At 45.9% G+C, this 21,084-nt stretch overlaps 1 protein-coding gene across 2 annotated transcripts in view; it reads left to right on the top strand.

Moving 5' to 3' along the window:
• Nucleotides 1-21,084, top strand: part of LOC142767582 (uncharacterized) — an 89,323-nt gene that overhangs the window by 45,725 nt on the left and 22,514 nt on the right. For both annotated transcript variants that reach the window (XM_075869545.1, XM_075869546.1), the window contains exon 4: nucleotides 1,907-1,932. In XM_075869545.1, the coding sequence (XP_075725660.1) occupies nucleotides 1,907-1,932 (26 nt within the window). The remainder of the gene's footprint in view (nucleotides 1-1,906; nucleotides 1,933-21,084) is intronic.

The following is a 21,084-nucleotide window of genomic DNA, read 5'->3' on the forward strand; positions in this document are numbered from 1 at the left end:
CCGTCCACGCCGAAACGCCGCCCCGTCGCACTTCCGTCGCCAGACACCACCGCCGCCACCACCCCCACCGACGACCTACCGTTCGCCATCGGGCCAGCGCAGTGCGCCGAGGAAAACCGACGTTTGGCGCACCCCTGACCACCGCCCACTGTGCTACCTCTGCGGCGAGGCCGGACACACTTACCGCCGTTGCCAGTACCGACAGATGGGACTGCGTGGCTTCGCCGTCGATGCACCACGTCCGCAGCCAGGGGAACGGCCACGTGACATCGCCGACTACCTGGCAGGAACTCAATGGACACCACGAAGTCCTTCCTGTTCGCCGTCGCCCAGCCGCTGCATGTCACCGCACCCCCGGCAGTACTCTGGCCCTACGCGCGGCCGGTCTCCTAGCCCGTATCCTGGAAACTAAGGGCAGCAACCGATGGAGGTGCGGTTGCTGTGCGACGAACTACCGAAGATCCTCCGATGACGACGCCGACGCGACGGAGCTTTTTGAACACAACCCCAACCAGGCAAAGCACTGAAGGCAAAAGCTCACTTACCGAAGGTGGCCGGACGACGCAACATGGAAGCAGCAGAACAAGCCGACGCAGCCGTGACCCGACGCCACGCCCTAACTGTAATGCGAGACGGCGAACTAGTGACCTCGACGTTCTTATCGACAGCCACAGTGTGACTGCTCTCGTCGATACTGGAGCCGACTATTCTGTCATCAGTGGGTCGTTCGCCGCGAAGTTAAAGAAAGTTAGGACAGCTTGGAAAGGCCCTGAAATCCGCACAGCCGGAGGTCATCTCGTAACGCCTGCAGGAATCTGCACAGCGAGAGTCACCATTAACGGCCGTATTTATCCTACAGACTTCGTAATCCTACAGCGTTGCTCGAGCGATGTCATCCTTGGCATGGACTTCTTATGCCTCCATGGTGCTGTCATCAACCTAAAAACAAGGCCGATAACGTTATCCACAGAAGAAGCACTACCGCCGCGCCTGCCATCAAGACACCATGCCTTGAATGTGCTGGAAGAACAAGTCACCATTCCGCCTCGCTCAAGCGTCATTATTTCAGTCGGCGCTCCTAAATCACATTACTTGGAAGGCGTCGTTGAAGGCAGTCAGCATCTGTTGGTCACCCGAAATATTTGCGTCGCAAGAGGAATTGTAGAGCTGCGGGGAGGCAAAGCAAGGGTTATGCTCACGAATTTCAGCATTGAGTACAAACATGTGAAATGGAACGTGGCATTATAGATATAAATATTTCATATCAATATTCACTGTTGTATTCATCATAATGCTACAAAATAATATCTCGAATAAAATTATTGAAGAATGTAATTAATAAACAAAAGCGCAATGAAATGTAAACTATACAGGTGACTAATATATCAAGCAGCCCCATATTCAATAATCAAAACAAGTACTTGCCCTGCATTACAATTCACGAAATAGCTTGCTTCACATTAAAAGGCGTTTTCTCAATGAAACATATTGAACACACATATATATCACACAACATATGTGGAACAATCTTGACGACTGAGTCATTTTGAGGGACGGGTCAACAGAAGGTGGCACCTCAAACCCGGGCCTAGTGTTAAGCCCGGCGTTATTCCATACTCTAGTCTAGCAAAAGTTAGAAGATCTACTTAGTAGAACTAGGTTTCTTTTTATAATCTCCTAAAAACAGGTGTCATCTCACTAATCTTATCAGCTAAACTCTAGAGAACAATCAATGATAATCTATGTTTAGGTTGTTAAAATATAAGTACCTAAGTATATTTGAGAACTATTTCTTGTTTCTTTAAATTTAGTAGCGTGTAATGCGTCAGCTAGTTTATATTGGTGACACGCATTTAACTCTCGTATTCTTTATTTTGGGCCAATGGACGGAAATGGTACCACACAGAGAGACTGGATGGCTATGTAGAAGACGTAAGTAACTTTACATACTGCTTTATACGTGCATAGATATTTCATAATAACATTTTGGACATATTTGAATGAAAAAATTCATCTTTCATGCGTTCTCTAAACATAGATGGCATGCTTAAGATGAGTAGTTTGGATAAAGCAAGCAAATTTTGTTGCCGAGTCTGCCTGACAAAAACGTCAGTGGTATTGACGCAATAGTGTTGAGAGCTCGCGTCGTAGAAATTCCGCCGTCGGTGTTGGCACCGTTGGTTGTGAGCGAAAAATCGAGAAAAAGGAAATGAACCAAGGAATAAAATCACCGGTACTATATTGGATCGAATCCGGGCCATTCGTGTGGCAAGCAGGAGTCCTTCGACAAAGCTGCGACATCACTTGCATTTGCTACGAGACAAAACACTAGATAAATGCCATGTAGTGGAAGGAGTATCCTTAACGCATTTTGTTCAACAGGTATCACAACGAAGACGAGCCCAATCGGTGATTTGTAGGCGCATTTGGGAGGCCATCAAGCTACGTCAAATAAAGCCGGGAAAGTGCAGCCATCGCCGCTAAAAATATAGAAGAACTTTCAAACAGCTCTAGAAATGAACAACAGTATCCATCTAGTAGAAAAAATACCAAGCCTTTCAAGAGGCGTTCATCAAGCAAACTGCAAATGCCAGCTAATGTGCTGCTATCTGTGAAGCTTTGTGAACCATCTTAATGGCGTGAAATTTGATTCTTGCGATTCTTGCTTTAGATCAAAAACCTGTATGTACTATGAGCGTCAAATGAAACCTGAACAGCGGCAAGCCTTAAAAATAGTATAGTGCGCGCCTGCCCACTGATCACTACGAACCGGCACACACATATGCTCAAAGGTGCCGAGCAAGCTGTGCGCGCCTGTCAATGGTGATAAATGGACGGCACGCACTAGGCTATCGCAAAGGCTTGCCGCTGTTAGGGTTTCATTTGACACTGATAGTACCATTCGCGCGCACACGCATGATTGTGTGTGTGTATATGTCTGTGTGCCATCTTTGAGACATTGTGAGAAACGTGTCTCGACTACAGCAGAGTGCCGTCTAGCAGAAGCAAGTGGCCACACTGCACAGTCACTGCATTACTATAAACACATCGCGCTTGCGCACGCACGGGTTCGTGTGAGTGTGTGAGTGTGTGTGCCGGTGTGTGTGTGTATGTGTGTGTGTTTGTGTCATCTGTGAGACATTGTAAGAAGCGTGGCTCGACTACAGCAAAGCGCCGTACTAGCAGAGAGAAAGGGCCACACTGCAGAGTCACTGCATTATGGCATTACTATAGATACTTCGCGTTTGCGCACGTGCGCTTTCGTAAGTGTGTGTGTGTGTTTGTGTCATCTGTGAGACATTGTAAGAAACGTGTCTCGACTACTGCAGAGCGCCGTACTAGCAGAGAGAAAGGGCCACACTGCACAGTCACTGCATTATTGCATTACTATAGATACGTCGCGTTTGCGCACGTTCGTGTTCGTAAATGTGTGTGTGTGTGTGTGTGTTTGTGTCAACTGTGAGACATTGTAAGAAACGTGTCTCGACTACAGCAAAGCGCCGTACTAGCAGAGAGAAAGGGCCACACTGCAGAGACACTGCATTATGGCATTACTATAGATACTTCGCGTTTGCGCACGTGCGCTTTCGTAAGTGTGTGTGTGTGTGTTTGTGTCATCTGTGAGACATTGTAAGAAACGTGTCTCGACTACTGCAGAGCGCCGTACTAGCAGAGAGAAAGGGCCACACTGCACAGTCACTGCATTATTGCATTACTATAGATACGTCGCGTTTGCGCACGTTCGTGTTCGTAAATGTGTGTGTGTGTGTGTGTGTGTGTGTGTGTGTTTGTGTCAACTGTGAGACATTGTAAGAAACGTGTCTCGACTACAGCAAAGCGCCGTACTAGCAGAGAGAAAGGGCCACACTGCAGAGACGCTGCATTATGGCATTACTATAGATACTTCGCGTTTGCGCACGTGCGCTTTCGTAAGTGTGTGTGTGTGTTTGTGTCATCTGTGAGACATTGTAAGAAACGTGTCTCGGCTACTGCAGAGCGCCGTACTAGCAGAGAGAAAGGGCCACACTGCACAGTCACTGCATTATTGCATTACTATAGATACGTCGCGTTTGCGCACGTTCGTGTTCGTAAATGTGTGTGTGTGTGTGTGTGTTTGTGTCAACTGTGAGACATTGTAAAAAACGTGTCTCGACTACAGCAAAGCGCCGTACTAGCAGAGAGAAAGGGCCACACTGAAGAGACACTGCATTATGGCATTACTATAGATACTTCGCGTTTGCGCACGTGCGCTTTCGTAAGTGTGTGTGTGTGTTTGTGTCATCTGTGAGACATTGTAAGAAACGTGTCTCGACTACTGCAGAGCGCCGTACTAGCAGAGAGAAAGGGCCACACTGCACAGTCACTGCATTATTGCATTACTATAGATACGTCGCGTTTGCGCACGTTCGTGTTCGTAAATGTGTGTGTGTGTGTGTGTGTGTGTGTGTGTTTGTGTCAACTGTGAGACATTGTAAGAAACGTGTCTCGACTACAGCAAAGCGCCGTACTAGCAGAGAGAAAGGGCCACACTGCAGAGACACTGCATTATGGCATTACTATAGATACTTCGCGTTTGCGCACGTGCGCTTTCGTAAGTGTGTGTGTGTGTTTGTGTCATCTGTGAGACATTGTAAGAAACGTGTCTCGACTACTGCAGAGCGCCGTACTAGCAGAGAGAAAGGGCCACACTGCACAGTCACTGCATTATTGCATTACTATAGATACGTCGCGTTTGCGCACGTTCGTGTTCGTAAGTGTGTGTGTGTGTGTGTGTGTGTTTGTGTCAACTGTGAGACATTGTAAGAAACGTGTCTCGACTACAGCAGAGCGCCGTACTAGCAGAGAGAAAGGGCCACACTGCACAGTCACTGCATTATTGCATTACTTTAAATACGTCGCGTTTGCGCACGTGCGCGTTCGTAAGTGTGTGTGTGTGTGTCAAAAGATATTATGAGGTATGTACTTAGCGGTTGAAGGACGCATAATGGGACGGAGTTTGCTATCGCGTTCAACTCCTAAAGGCGAAGCTTAAGGGTCCCCCAATTTTCGGAGCTCACCTTCTGTATTAGGTACAAATATCGTGGTCAGTTCTTCCGATGCCTTCACAAATGAGAATTATTTCTGGCTGTTTTTGTTATAAGTAAACGCTTTTCGAAAGTGCAAAGGCATAACCTGGGCGTATCACTGTATGAGAGCATCGAGTTATTACATTCAGTACATAGAATAAGGTTCCACAATCAGAGACCTATTTGGCACTCCCCATTCAGTGCAGCAAGGAAGGCTACATTATTCAGACGCGTTAGCAGTAATGATGGAAACCTGCCTGCATTGACTCTCACTAAATGTACGTGTCATTTCTGAAATAAATACTGGGGGATCATCAAGCTTCGCCTTTAGGATTGGAATATGACTGCGACATCTTGTCCCTAGTGCTTACTTCGACCACATTGCGCATACTTTTATTTTGCGTTGTTTCTCGAAAAGCTTCAACTGTGGATTACGACAATGTATTCATTAAATTAGAAAGTGACTTGTGTCAGTGAAGCTTTCACATGTGGCTGCATTCTGTGTAATGGGTTGTGGGCTTTAAACCACGCGCAGTTACGCTAAGCGCCCACTTCGTGGTCTAAAGATAATGGCACGCAGTAACGGGCCATTGACTTCTGCAATGGGTGGCCTGTTTTACGTAACGAAGTTGTATTGATAATTACATCTTCTTACACCCTATCGCAATGTAAACTTCTACCACACAATATAACTGCGATCTGCAATATTACATGTATTGTCATATTGGCATGCTAGGCACGACACCCTGCTGCAGTGGTTTAGTGGTTGTGGCACTTCACTTCTGAGCCGATGGTTCTGGAATGGATTCCCGACTGCGTGGGCTGCACTTCCGACGGAGGCACAAATATTTGAGGCTCCTGTAGTTAGGTTAATTGCAAGTTCAATATCCTCAGGTGGTCGAAGTTTCTGGAGACCTCCACAACGGCGTCTGTCATAAACATTTTCTGGGTTTGGGACGTTATACCCTCAATTTTGTAATAATATAAAGGACGTGTGTGTACGTAAAACATGAGCATCGTTTTCATTTATTTACAATCAGAAAAATGCGTTTCTACTCTTTTATTTCACGCCGACTCATTTAGATCCTCGGTGATTTACACTTCGGATTGATTATTTTGGCATGTTGAAGTTGTTCCCCGTGCATTTAGCACTTTTCACTATAGTTAGCCTACCTACTAGAGGATAGGAATCAATTTGAGTTTGCCCGATTTGTCAAAATACTGGCTTTTAAGAGACCTTTGTGCCAACCAGTGTGCGTGTGTTGTTGAGAAAATGCACTACACCGGTGAGCTCGAAAAAAGAGCATGCTTCTCACAGTAACGCTTCTGGGCAAAACGTCCTGGAAGCAAAAGCACCTTTGGAAGTCAGAAATTATTGTGTCAGCTTCGCAATTTGAAAGAGTGGAGCGGCAATATGTTGCAGAAATATATGCAAGCCATTCCATAGAGGGCTGTCTAAAATTCAGAGAAAAATTGTTGTATAAAAATATTTTTGAAAGTCCACCGCCTGTGTGTAGGGTACAAATAGCCTTCTCAGGCAGTTTCCTAGCAGTTTTGGTGTGACTTGTATTAATTTATCAGACACAGAGCCACATCTACTATCGCAAGTCGCTGCTGTGGTTTTGTCATCACCCCCGCATGTGTGCTGACTTGTGCTGCGAAAAACACGTGCCGTTGAAGACTGTCTTGCAACAGCTTCTGAATTGAATGAATACTAGCTTCAAGTACGAGAATGACAGCACCTCAGCCTCAGATTTTGTAGCGAGCAGGTTTCGCTTTACCCTGAGACATCCGCAGCCGTTCATTGGTTTGTTTTGACACAGATCTGTCTGTAATCTTCGACATTCACGGGGCACTTCTTTTCGTTCGTGCCTGGCTCATGCGTGGGGCCTTACAACGTTTAAACTCGGTACGAGTACGGCTATGTCGGTCGACGATCGCGTGCGTCGCTGATTTCACTGCAATCATAAACACTGTGAATGGTCCTGCACCCTTTTACCCTGTTCAGCAACGGGAGCAACCTATGGCATCATTTAGGTCTCTCGTACGAATGAAGTTGCGATGAAAGTTTGGAACGCCAGCTCAGTGTGGCCGGGAACACGCCCACTACCTGAAGTGCACGCTGTGGCGGCGTGAGCGGGTTCAGCGCCCTCGGCAATCACGCACCTCACAACTCACGAGCAAATCAATGAGCACGCTCTATTGCAAAATAAACAGCGTCCGCAGCGTGATGCCAGTACGTTTTTTGGCACTGGCACACGCTGGAGACACTGGTACATATTTGTATTCACTGGCACTTCGCTGGGCGCACTGAGAGAAAGCTGTGTCGCACCGGTAGGGGTGTTGGTTAATCGCTGTGGTACTGGTGCACACTGTGAAGCGAAGGAAGCGCTGGAAACTTCACTGGCAAGCGCTGGTGAATACTGCAGCACGCACTGTTTCTACCAGCGCAGCATGCACATTATTGTAACGTGTGTCGTGGTTTGTTTCGATTTCGTTGAACATAAAACTTTTCATTCGACAGCACAGAGAGATGCTACCCTAACGGATACCGAGAATACGTAACTTTTGCGGCGCACGTACGTATCGCAGCAATTATAATGCACTCTTTTCGCATATGCCCCCGCGTATACCGGCCATATTCGCATCAGCCATGTATTGCTCTAACAATTCCAAGTTGCAGTGCTTGTGATTCAGGAGCTGCACGCCACTCCTAACAGAAACAGGAATTTGTTTTTGCCGCCAACTTGACGAAACGTAAATGGGCTCTCTCGATCGCTTCGCAAGGTTTACCTGCGTTGGCAAGAAAAAAAAAAGCTGTCGTTCGATTCCGCCACACCGCATAAATTAATGTCTGGCCATGCTTATCCTTCTACTTACTTCAGGTATCAGAAATGTTCCGAAGCTCAAATGCAAAATCTTCAACCATCCCAACTCACCATGTCGAGAGCGGTGTTACCCAGCGCCCCACCGAGCGAGCATTAAGCCTGTCGTGCAGGCCGCATTGGTGTATATGTTACTGGCGCTTCTTGCTTCGTGTACAAAGAATACTGAAGTGTGAGAATAACTGTAATGTATACTTTAGGAATCCATAAACCTAAATAAACTATTTTGCCTTGGGTTGATGTTCGCACAAAGAGCGCTGAAAATCGATGCGTCGCGCTTTCAGCTACGCAGGCTGCCACTGAAAGCCATGGCCGCACTTAGCCGGTACTTATCTGACTAATATGTAAGAACACGCAATTTCCAGTTGGTAGTTTGGTACAACTGCGTAAACTGACGCCCTGGCATACGTTTTCAGCGGACTGCATTAGTATTTCTATGGAAGTTTTTTATTGTTGGTATTGATATAACTGAGTATATCTGTACACTGGCACGCCCGCTGTATACTGCCAGCGGAGGCCAGAAAAACAGCTGTCGCTCAGTATTGCCATTCCATATATGCATTTCTGCCAATGATTGACTTTCTACTTCATGTACAATTAAGGTGACAGTTAGAAATGTTGCAAAGCTCAAATACAAAAACTTCAAGCATCGCAACTCAGCTGCTTCGAAAGCAGCCTTACCAAGTGCCCCGTCCTAGCAAGGCCTATCGTGCTGGCCAAATCGGTGTCAATGCTGCCGGCGCTTTTTACTTTAAGTAGGCACAGTTCTGAAGTGTAAGAATTACTGTAAAGTACCGTTAACACATCCCTCAGCCTAAATGAACCATTTCTCTACTTGCGCGGTGCCCACACAAGGAGCGGCGATGATCGATATGTCGTGCTTTCAGCAACGCAGGCTCTCACCGAAAGCTCCAGTCGGAGCACAGGAGCCGGTACTTCTCTGAATCGTATGTAAGAACACGAAAGTTTGAGTTCGTATTTAGGTACGCCTTTGTGAACTAACACACTGGCAGACTTTTTCAGTGGATTGCATTAGTAATTTTTTCGGTGGTTTCTTAGTTATCAATATAACTGCAAATATGTAATATGGTACACTGAATGTGTACTGCTACATCGTGGTTTGCACAAAAAAAGTACTCAATACTCACTCTTGTGCGCGGATATCTACCGAACAAGACAATTTAATACATCTGTACATGTTGACCAGTAGCAAGAGCAAGAACCGACTATCAAAGGAAAAAAAACTATCGGCAGCAACAGCCGATAATCTGTGGCTGCTCCTCCAGTCAATTTCAGATTTTTCAGAGTTAAGATGTGCATGCTTCAAAAACCTTTGCGCTCTTGCTTATACCCGCACGTCATTCGGCACCCAAAATTCGTTCGTCACTGTCGAATCAAGACACAATTGTTATTCGGTAAGGAATATCGCGTCAATCTTGAGTGTGCGACCTGTACACATGGAGTCAAAAGGCACGTTTTTCAATGAAATAATCATTTTACAACCCACCAGTTGCATTGTGGCGTGGCGTGGTAGAAGAAAGACCGGCGTGGTAGAAGAAGGAGAAGAAGCCGCACCGATCGGCTGCGTTCTAAAATGCTCTCTGCTGGTAACAGCGTATCGGCCAATGGCCGAGGATAATCGACTCCAATTCATGATCAAGACTCAAGCTATAAAGTCGTCCTACCACGTCTTCCAACTGATAACGACGTTTTGAATTCCGTTTTCCTTCATTGCAACTTGTGTGGTAGGCCTTACTGTGCCCCAGACTTCCGTGACGCGCTGCTTAAAATGGTGAGCACAGCGGACATTATAGGAGTTGGCCAGTATCAAATGAGCCATGTATGGATGGTTACGTGTGCAAGCAGCATGGCGAAACAGAAACTCGTCACTTGTGGTGAGCTCCGTGTAAAAGGGCTGAAGTGCATGGTGCTAGATCTGGAGACCAAGAATATTAGGTGATGTTTCTTTGTCTTCCGCCTCATCTTGAATCGCGACGTGTTGAAGAGGCGTTCCAAGCTTACGGCGTAGTGAATTCCGTTGAAACAGAGGCATGGAGATGTGCAGGAAGGAAACAATGGAGGACAACAAATAGGGACGTTGCCTTGGAGCTTAAGAACACCATCACTGTAAGCTCAATACTACACCTTATGTGAATCTATGGCCACCAAGGCCTCGTACTTATTCTCGGTAGGCCTCCACAGTGTCTTCCGTGCAAGCGAGTGGGGCATGTACGTCGACAGTGCAAAACACCGAGGTGCTTGCAGTGCCAGTGTTTTGGCCACTCGTCAGATGCCTGCGTGTCAACTTATGCCAACAAACTCCGTTCCGGCCAAGGCACAGAAGAGCAACATCTGGATCATCTTAAGGATGTCACTGAGGTACTTGATGTGACAGGAGAAGCAGCGGGAGGAGCAGAAGGTGCCTTAAAGAAAGCTGAACACTTGACCATGGATACACTTGGCACGCAAAATAACACCGCTAACGATGCAGGTGAAAGCATAAATGAATGCAATGCTGTAGAAGAACACCACTTGGAAGGCCTTAACGACAAGCCTCCTGAGAATGAGGAACAAGAAGGAATGAGTAGCGGTCAGACAAGGATGCGTCAGGCACCGGTCACCGATGAAGCAACAACGAGTGCGCCAGACACGACAGAGCAAGTTTCTTCATGTGGTCCACGTGTCACCTTCTTTGGGGAGCGAGAGACGTGCCGCCTTTGCCAGCGTTCTCAGGAAAGTGCCCCTAAAAAGTGCAAAGGAGGTAAAGCCACAGGTTGCCCTGTGGCTGAAGGTGACCTACAAAAGTTCTAAGATAGCAAAATGGCTACCGCGCTAACGTTTCTCATGTGTGTAGCGACACTCAACGTACGTGGCTTGAGGAATGCAAGGCGTCAGTGGCAGTTGCGCCACGTGCTTGAGCAGTACAACATTGATGTACTTGCAGTGCAAGAGACTAAGATTTCCGCTGCTCGTGAAGCCGATCTTGCACTGGAAGTTTTCCGAGATTACAATTTATACATCAGCCCAGCACGTGGTGCATCTGCTGGATGCTCTTTATTAGTTAGAAAGCACTTGAATCAGATTTTGACGTCACGACATGCTGATGGGGAAGAACGCCTCATTTTTTGCGACTTATCTTTTCATTCCCATAATTTGAGGTTTATCTGTGTCTATGCTCCCTCCAAAGTGAATGAAAGGAATTCTTTTTTCCTCTCTTTAACTTTGCTGCTGAACACTGACAGAACTTTTATAGTTTTTGGAGACTTTAATTGTGTTTGTGACGCGAGAGATCATTCATATATAACCAATCGTTCTGATGCAAGTGGAGCCTTACTGCAGAAACTATTGAATGACCACAATTTATTAGATGTGGGAGCGCATGCACCTTCCTCGGTGAGGTTCACGCACTTTCAAGGCATCTCTCATGCTTGGCTTGACCGTGTATATGTATCTCTAAGCTTATGGTCTCACATTCATAATTATGCTGTAAGCCCATATTTTTTACAGACCATTGCTTGGTCACTGTTTTTGGGGTCCTGCAAACTTTCGTAAAACCCCTCTAAACTGGGACCCATGGAAACTTAACGTACAGTTGTTGCGCGAAGATTGTTTCGTTAAAATTGTAAAACAATCGGTACAAGAAGTAACACAGTGTCGACAGCTGCCAATTTTCGCTCAATGGGAAAGGTTCAAAGAAAGATTCAAGTATCAGGCAATTAGTATTTCATGCGAAATTGCGCAAAGAAAGAAAAGCTGAAGGATACTATCTTTAAGATTTACTTCATAAGCTCCATACTTTTGAAAGTCAACAGCTGGGATTGTATGGGGACGAGATAAATGTGATTCGAGCACAGATACAAAAACATGATACAGATTTATACAGAGGAGCTAAGATTCGTTCCCGTGTTAGCCATTTCACTGAAGAGGAACCCACTAAAAGATCCCTCGTTGATGAAAAGAGATACGCACTTTCTAAACATATACTGCAAATTGAGTCGCGGGGTTCCCTTTGCACAGAGATATGTGAAATAAGAGCCGCATTTGAAGAATATTAGAAATGTTTGTTCACCGCTGCTGAGCTTCAGGAGAATTTTGAGGAAGAAGCTAACCGCTTCATCGCCCTTGTGCCTCAGTTACAAGATGATGATAGACTCACTGTAGATGGGCCAATAACCAGAGAGGAAATTAGATTTGCAATAACAACGTTGCAGAAAAACAAAACTCCTGGTCCGGATGGCCTTAGTGGCGAATTTTACATAGATTTTCAGGAACTTCTGATACATTTCCTTGAACAACTTTTTAAAGAGGCCTATGACCGTGGTGAACTTCCTCCTTCTTTCTATCAGAGCCATACAAAACTAATCCCAAAAAGTGCTGTACTAATCCCAAAAAGATGATGTACTATACAATGGTATCTCGCTCTGTTATAAGAAGTGCACAACCAGACTAATTGTAAATCGCACACTTTCCAATATAATAGAGGTAAATTCATCTGTACCTCAGCGATGTCCGCTGTCACATTCGCTTTTTGCAATTTATCTGGAATCATTATATTTAGGTGTGCTTCTAAAGTCTAGCATCAGAGGCTACCGATATGATGCTGAGGAAGTAAAAGTTCTAGCTTATGCAGATGACATTGCCTTCTTTTGCGCTGATAAACCCAGCGTTCAAGAAGCAGTCAACACTACTTTACGTTTCTGTGAAGTCGCTGGCGCCAGCATTATTTTGATAAAAGTAGTGGATTCTGGTAGGCATGTGGGCCCAAATTCCTTCGGTCTTCGCAAATATTCATTTGAATGCCACTCTTATGAAATACCTTGGTGTGCCTCTCGATAACTATCGTAACAGCGGCCCACACTGGACCGCTTGCGATAACTACGATCCGCCGAAAGGTGGCAACATGGCACGGACGAGAGCTTTCTATTTTTGCCAGAGCGAAAGCGTGCAATATATTCCTTGTATCAAAGCTTATTTATATTCTGCAGGTGTTGCATTGCTCTCGGGTACAAATTCAAGCCTTTGATAGGATATTTGCCTGCTTTATTTTGAGCTATTCCTGGGAGCCCATGAGAAGAGACAATCTTTTTCTTTCACTTGAAAAGGGTGGCCTCGGCCTTCTGCATTTGTTCGTGCGACAGTTGGTGTTGCGATTTTTTTACCTCAAAGATATGTGCCACCCATTTCTATTAGCGGTTTTTTGTGACCGTCTATGTTACCACCTTCCTTTTATTCATGTAACAATAAGCGTTGCTAAGGAATTGCCTTTGCGGGGATTCCTAAAAGAAATTGTTGATACTGTCAGTTTTTTGAAAGGCAGGTTTACCTTGGAGTATTTGTATACTATTGACTGAACAAATTTAACCTCTGCACTTGTGAATAACCTTTTCCCCGATTATGTTTATCGAAAGTCATTATCACTTCTGCCTGGTCACGATGTATTATTGCGTGTACGTAGAATGTGTATATCTCCTTCAGCGAAAACATTTTTCCTTAAACTGCCCACTTCCCCGCTGCCAGTGAAAACGTGGCTAAATGAAAAATCAATATACGTACCCTGGACAGTGAATTGTAGATTCTGCAACCAACCTGAGACTACAGAGCATTGTTTTATTGATTGTCGTGATACTTTACATTTTGGGGACATTCTAAAAAGAAGGTTAAGAAAAGAACTTCCAATCACAGCTCATGGTATTAGGTTCCTTCCGTTCAAAAAGAGTCTGACTGATAATACTTTTTACGACTTGTTTATGTTGTTGGGACTTTATTCATTATGGAAAAATTGCATGATCGATAGACACGCCGAGTCACTACGGTCGATGAGATCTGTCTTCCGAGAAGCAGCTGCTCAAGTGCGCAGTGTTGTCGAGACTTATGAACCCGTTCCGGAGTGGCTTCCCGTTCTTGACACTTGTGTGTGTTTGCCTGACTTCTGATGAAGTATGTTCTGTGTAATCTACTGGTAATAATTTAATTCATTGAAAGAAAAAAAATTTTGACGTGGCGTAGTGGGTAGTGTACTCAGTTCGTAATCAAGAGGTGGCAAGTTCAAATCTTGTGAAGCAGCGTTAATTTTTTCCTTTTGTTATTTTCTAAAGTGAATGCGCACTATTTTGCTTATATATATATATATATATATATATATATATATATATATATATATATATATATATATATATATATATTTATTTATGGAGAATGGGCACCCCTGTTTGAACCACGTGAAGCCATTTTGCGCACAGTACTGGGACGCTGCCGCTCCAGCGTCCCAGTCCCTGTGCTGGGAAGCACTGGTGCCAGCCCCATACTAGGCCCATAATCAAGCATGGCGCTGGACGCTTGTACCCAATGGCGCTGGTTTTTGCAATAGGGCGAGAACGACCATCTATCGCAACAAGACAGGGTCAACTACCGCAGACACGACGTGAAGACTGAAGAGCAAACTGTGGTCACAGTGGGTGAGTTGGCCTCACATTTCGGGTTTATCAAGCCGTTCAACGAAACCTATATAAACAAGATACTGAAGTCAGCAATTACTCGTGTTAGTAAACTGAATGCTTCCACAAGGGTTGCCGCTGAATATTCCGCATTTGAAAATATATTTAGGGAAAATGCTGTTAGTTCCTTTGGGGTAAACGACCCTTGCTCTAAGTGCTAAGAAGAGCTGACATTGAAGCTGACATTGAAGCTGGGATAACGAGTCAGTTGTCGATGCCATAATTTAGGAATGCCTCCAGCACAAACAGGCTAAAATTGGGCGCATATCATGTGGTCGAGCATCTTCCGAGGACCGTGCGACGTCCTCCTGCCTCGACCCATATGGTCTACCAGATGCCTGTGACCACTTAACGCGACTCAACAGGCGTGAACTTGAAGAAGCCGATCCATCTACAGCTTGACGAACGTTCCCTGATCCCCTTCCTTGAATCACCTTGCCCCTAGTTTAATGAGTTTCACGGCTAAAAACTGTGAGCTTAACAATTTGCCCTACATAACCACCTCCCCATACCACCTTCAAGCCACAATTCATCCCAGCACATTCTTTCGCGTTTGACTCTCCATCAAAGTTCCGCAATTTGTCCGCAAGGCAAACGCACGATGAACAAGCCTATCTACTTCTTGTGTTACCGTAACATGGACATTTCTTGTCATTGCAGAAGTCGCAGGGGTCCTGCACAAGCTTCTACTAGTACCTTCAATGCGCGTCCCGCTTGTAGTCATGAGACCAGCAGGGAACATCATGCCCATGAACCTGAACTGAACCATGCTACTACCGCTCTCCATCAAGCACCCGTCACCGGTGTCGTTCTCGAAAGCCCCACCGATATCGCCTTCGGCTTCACACGAAGTTCCCCGACGGAAAACTAAGTGTTGCCATGGTCGTAGGTGGTACTGCATCACTCGGATTGACCAACAATCCTCTTTGACTACAGACAAAACGGAGGCTTATAAATGTTCAAGTAGATGGTGTGCATTTCGCTGCTCTTCGACACCAGAGCGCAGCATTCCGTTATGATGAGTCATTTATGTTGAAAGCTAAAGATACTTCTCACAGCTGCAAACACTCAGTTCACAGCATCTATTGTTGCAATGTTCTCTGCTCTTGAAAGAATCGCCGGTTACCACACTGTTCTTCTATTTACCGCCCTTCATAAAATTCCCGCTAGACGTAATCTTAGTCCTCGGCTTCCTGTCCACACATTTCGCCTTCCTTGACTGTTCGACCAGCATCCGCCATCTGCACTTGCCCGCAACAGAACCTCTAGCACAACCGCCCAGTTTCCTTTGCACAATTGGATATATACACATCTCTCCCAAAACACTAAACTAGGCCCAGCTCAGCTCAATACCATTAGTTATCTGTGGCGACTGCGTTCTGATACCTATCACCGATGCCCTCATCACCCGCGACATTACTTTACTACACACTGTTCTGTGTCTCGCAGAGAACTCCACGGGCCTTTCAGTTGTCAGCTTAGTTTGACACCTCAAGTTCTGCCGCAAGGAATCCCCTTGGTGTTCATTTGCACTTTAAAACTAAACTTTGTGTATGTTTTCACGATGGCCGCTCCTTCCAACCACGATGCTCAAGAGAAATTCGACACTTGCTCAGACAGCGCTGTTAGGTGAATGATTGCTTCCAGCTTAACGCCACAGCAGATTGACAAGCTCCACTAGTTTCTGCGGTCCTACATCGACGTTTTCGACCTAAGCGACCTGTCATAGGGGAAAACTGTTGGTGTGACCCACCGCATAAGCACTGGTAATGGGCCTCATATTCATAGGCGTCCTTATCGATTGTCGGCGGCCGAGCGTTTCATTATTCAAAGTAAGGTCGATGAACTGATGGCCGAGCATATCATTGAGCAATGCTACAGGTCTTGGGCATCGCCTGTTGTGCTAGTTCACATGAAACATGGGAATTGAGGCGTCTGTGTCGATTATAGACACCCAAACGAAATTTAAAAGAATGTGACAGTTTGCCCAAAGGGATTAAGCATTGAATTCGATAGCAGCATACTCGCATGTTTTATGAAGCAAGGCAAGCATTTTTAGAAGCAATATTATCTGTAGTAAGCATGCGCTTCCTAAGTAACCAAGTTTCATGTGGTGCCTTCAGATGACCACATAGAGGCTCATGTGTAGATAGGGCGTTGATATACGAAGTGAGGCTGGCAGTAACTCATTTATTTCTGATCTCATATATCTCTACTAAACGCTGGTATAAGAGGGTACGGCCGTTCCAGGTACACTTTTGGCACGATATTTCCGTGTTTGGAGTGGAGCCTGTAGAAGCTCCCACCTGTTGCGGGAGAACAAGGCACACGATGTTAAGTGCCGCGATAGTGCTGCAATGATCAGCATCCCCCTCTCCGCTCCTCCCCTAACGAAATCAGCACGTGCGCAGACCACCCCGGCCGGAAAGGTGATGTTCAATACACAGAAAGAAAAGGTTAGGGCATTCTTTCCCGTATATATATTGAATCCTAAATACTTGAGTTAAGATGGCGGTAATGGCAAAAAACCCGTCGAGACTGTCCATATAATTATTATCGCAATAAAAAAACTGCTTTTCTCTGCTACGAATAGACGATGCCCTTGAATTCTTCTAAGGGTCTCGCTATTTTTCCTCTATAGACCTTCGTTTCGGGTACTCGCCGACTGAGGTAGATTGAATCAGCTGTGACAAGACGGCATCTATCACCCCTGATGGCCTAAGTTAGTGGAAGGTTTTGCCCTTTGGCTTTTGTTACGCTCGAGGCACCTTTGAACGAATGATGAAGTCCCCGCTGAGAGGCTTTAAGGGTCAGTCTATTTGTGCAACTTAGACGACATTCTTGTTTTGGCAGCTTGCTTCTTCTGCTCGCTGGTTGGCGGCGGCGAATGCACCAGTGTTGCCTGTCGAGTTTTGCGGTCGCTCAAGGTCACATCTGCGGTAATTACAACAATGCTCATGATTGTGAGCCACAATCAAGGAGTCGGTTGTTGATAGCCGGCACGCTCGCCTCCTCGAAGTAGAATAAAAAATGGAAGTAAAGGAAAAGTTTGTCATGATAATTGTCTCTTTCTGTGGAGGTCATCTCAACGACTCCACACGGGGGATGGATAGTAGGGAAGAGAAAAAATGTGTAAGAGATAGAAATAGAGGCTGAGGAGTGTTATGTGGTATGACTGCGCGAGAAGGTGCGCTGCCATCCATGGCTTCCGTTTATCGGAGAATATGAAAATTATCACAAGGTGATCTGCTATCGCTCATGGTGGTGCCAACAATCTCGGCACTTCCGCTTTCTTTCTTTTCACTGCCCCCCCCCCCCACATGCATGACCCACCACATGCATGGCCACATGTTCAACCCCCAAGCTAAATCAGAAGCGCGGTGGGCTCGCAACGAAGCTTGAGCCCGGTCGCCGCAAGACTTTGAGGGGACAGCCCGAAAGCCTGAAACAAGCAGTTCTTTTTAACAAAAAAAAAAACCCGGAGCAGCAGGCTGTGTATATAAAAAATACATTGTTCATCTAAAAGAATATAGTGCATCCACTTGTAAACTAATAAACATTACGTATGTAATGTGTATATAACAAAAGTGTCTGGCTTTATGCGATGACAGAAATTGTAAACTAAATATTCGCTGGTTCCCCGATCATATGCAAGGAATCGTCTGCAAAATCATTCAATGTTAGATATGGCGGATTGTTTTTGCCGATATATGAAACTCAATTAGAGTGCCTCTCAGACGTCTTAAGTATTTTCAGTTGCGCTTCTGGCTCAACTCTTTCAAATGTCACTTTAGGTGCAACCAAAGCACAGTACTTTACCGTTAAGTAGACGCAGACCGTGTACAACCAGACCCGGTAAAAATCCGTCCAGACAAGAACTTTCCTGTTTAATGTTCTGCGGCGCAAAAACGCAGATTTATTGGACCGTTTTCATACTTATGACGCTTCGTGAGAAATTTCGCGCTCATCACGAGATCTCTTACGCAGCTCTTCAAGCATGCCGTACAGTTTTCATGGGGCCCAGAAAAAGCTTCTGCGCTATAGACTCTGATCGCACTTCTCACAAATCCTCCGATTCTGGCCAGCATCAGGCTAGCTTCTGCTACGAAAATCCGTAGAGATACAAGTGCACATGAATTGTTCGAGTGCTAGCTCAACAGCAACGTGGCCAGGATTGGGTTATTGCATACAACAGGAACCTCTTATCGTCACCAGCAGGTAAATATTGAAGTACATAGCATGAGTTTTTGGCTCTCGTTGGGTGGTGGTGAAATTTTGGGCTTAGCTATACGGAGGGTCATTTTCACTTGTTACGGACCACCACATGCTCTGGTGCCTGAAGTTTATGGAAGATCTATCCGGAAGCTTTTGTCGCTGGGCTTTGCACCTGCAAAAGTTTTGCCACTTGGTCGTCTGCAAATCTGGCCGCCTGCACCGTGATGTCAACCACCTCTGCCAGTACCCTGTCGGCGATCTTGAAGGCACCGACGCTCCCGCGAAGCACACCATCTTATCAGTGTCTGAGTTCCATAAGGTTGGGGGAAAACAGAAGTGGTATATATTGTTCCTTGACATCATAAACCGTACGAAATCTTCCTTAAACGACGCCTGCGTTCATATTTCGTGTATAAAAAGAATGTCTTACATTGTGACCATTTTCGACTTCACAGCTTTGACAATCGTAGTGTCATGCCTGAAAATTTAGTGTCAAATGAAAATTAATCGTAGTGTCATGCCTGAAACACGCGGGCCATTTTCAGCCAGTCGATAAACCTATGGAACCATTTTACTGCGTTGGGTTAGACCTGCTTTGTTCTTGCCCACATAATTGTTGTGAGACAACTGCGTCACAGTTGATACCAATCGCGTTATACGCTATGCTATCACGCGAGCTTCACTGACAATTGTGCAACCGACGTGGCTGACCTGATTTATACGAGGCGTTCAACACCCCAAAACCACCATTTAATTATGAGAGACACCGTAGTGGAAAACTCCGGAAATTCCGACCACCTGGGGTTCTTTACCGTGCACCCAAATATGAGCTCACGGGCCTACACCACTTTCGCCACTATCGAAAATGCAGCCGCTCCAGCCGGGAATCATTCTCACGACCTGCAGTTCAGCAGCCCAGTACCGTTGCCACTAGACCACCGCGGCGGGGCTGGTTGACTTCCTATTACGTGACGTTATATTGGTTCAAGGAGCCCCGAGAGAGCTGTTCGCTGACCAGTGCCGTATATTTATATCTCAAGTCTTCGCCGCCATCCTCCATTCCTTCTCCACGCAGCACAAACCAACAATACTAGACTGTATTGTATTCTAGTAATGTTGGCACAAACCGACTACTGCTTAGCACCCTCAAACCAACCGCCTCACGGAACGCTTTATCCGCACTTTTACTGAGATGCTTGCTATTTATGTGTCGCCAGACCACCAAGACTGCCAAGGGTAGGGCCAGATGCCCTACCCTTGGCAAGTATTACGTACAATTGGTCGTGTCAAGGCACTGCAAGCTTTTTACATTTCCTGTTCTACGGAAGAGTCGAGCTTGTTGCTGGACACTATCATTTAAGCCACTGCCCCGCTTACCAGTGACAGCGAGTATGTCCCTGACTATCGCGCGAGCAGATTATGCTCGTCAGCTCCCCCACGCTCTCATAACGGCGTCGCAGAGCAACCAACGACGTCAGTACGGTGCTTCAAATACAAACGTTTTTTTTTTTGCTCTTGGTACTGTTCTGCTACTCTGGTCAGCTCATTGATGAGTGGGCCTATCAGCGAAAATTTTGTCTCGGTATTGTTTCAAGTACCTGTCACCTTTGAGGTCAAACCCATCTGTCCATTATCATCTACCAAACAGTAATGTTCAGGTCTCTCGGCTCAAGCTGTACAAGACCGCGTCTGAGAACAACCTTTAGGTCTTAGAGAAGGTAGGCCCACCTCCAGTGGTTATGTTCCGTACTAGTGGCATGGAAATAAAGAGTACAAAAAGAGGGATGGCATCGATGATAGACTGGCGCGAGCTATTCATTGTTGCTGGCGCTGCTCTCTCAACCAACTGAAAACACATCTGCATCTACTCTTAAAAGTCGGTTCCTTTCTGCTAACAATATAAACTAAGCGAAACTTAAAGATATGACCCCTTCTAACATATTTCAGAAGCTCGGCCTCAGCTGATGCCAAAAACATTATTGTTGTAGCACTTCCAAAAGAAGCCACGGCTCCTGATATAATTTGTAAATGGCAGCCTCTTGCTGACCTAAAGAAGGGTACTGCCACCTCTACCCCCACAAAATAACATTTCCACACTTCATGCCTAGCCGCCATGCGGCACGTCATTCTCCAAAGTCCTGCCCTACGTGATTATCAAAAGAGCAGAAATTTTTCTACATCGCTGTTTGGAAGCGATGCAAAGCTACATACACGAGGACAAAGGCGTGCTAAAGAATCCCCTTCAGAGAAGAGGGCAAAGGTTCGTTGCCGCGCCCCCTCTCCACCATCCCTATTACGCCGATTTATGAGGCGATTTCGTGCCCGCCCTCCTTAGTCGGAGCGCATCCTTCTCTCTATTATCACATTTTGCAGGGCTGACTTTGCGCCCCAATTTCAGGGGCCCTCCCCCTGCCGTGCCTCAGC

The sequence above is a fragment of the Rhipicephalus microplus genome, chromosome 7, assembly GCF_043290135.1.
Source record: "Rhipicephalus microplus isolate Deutch F79 chromosome 7, USDA_Rmic, whole genome shotgun sequence".
Taxonomy (NCBI): Eukaryota; Metazoa; Arthropoda; class Arachnida; order Ixodida; family Ixodidae; genus Rhipicephalus; species Rhipicephalus microplus.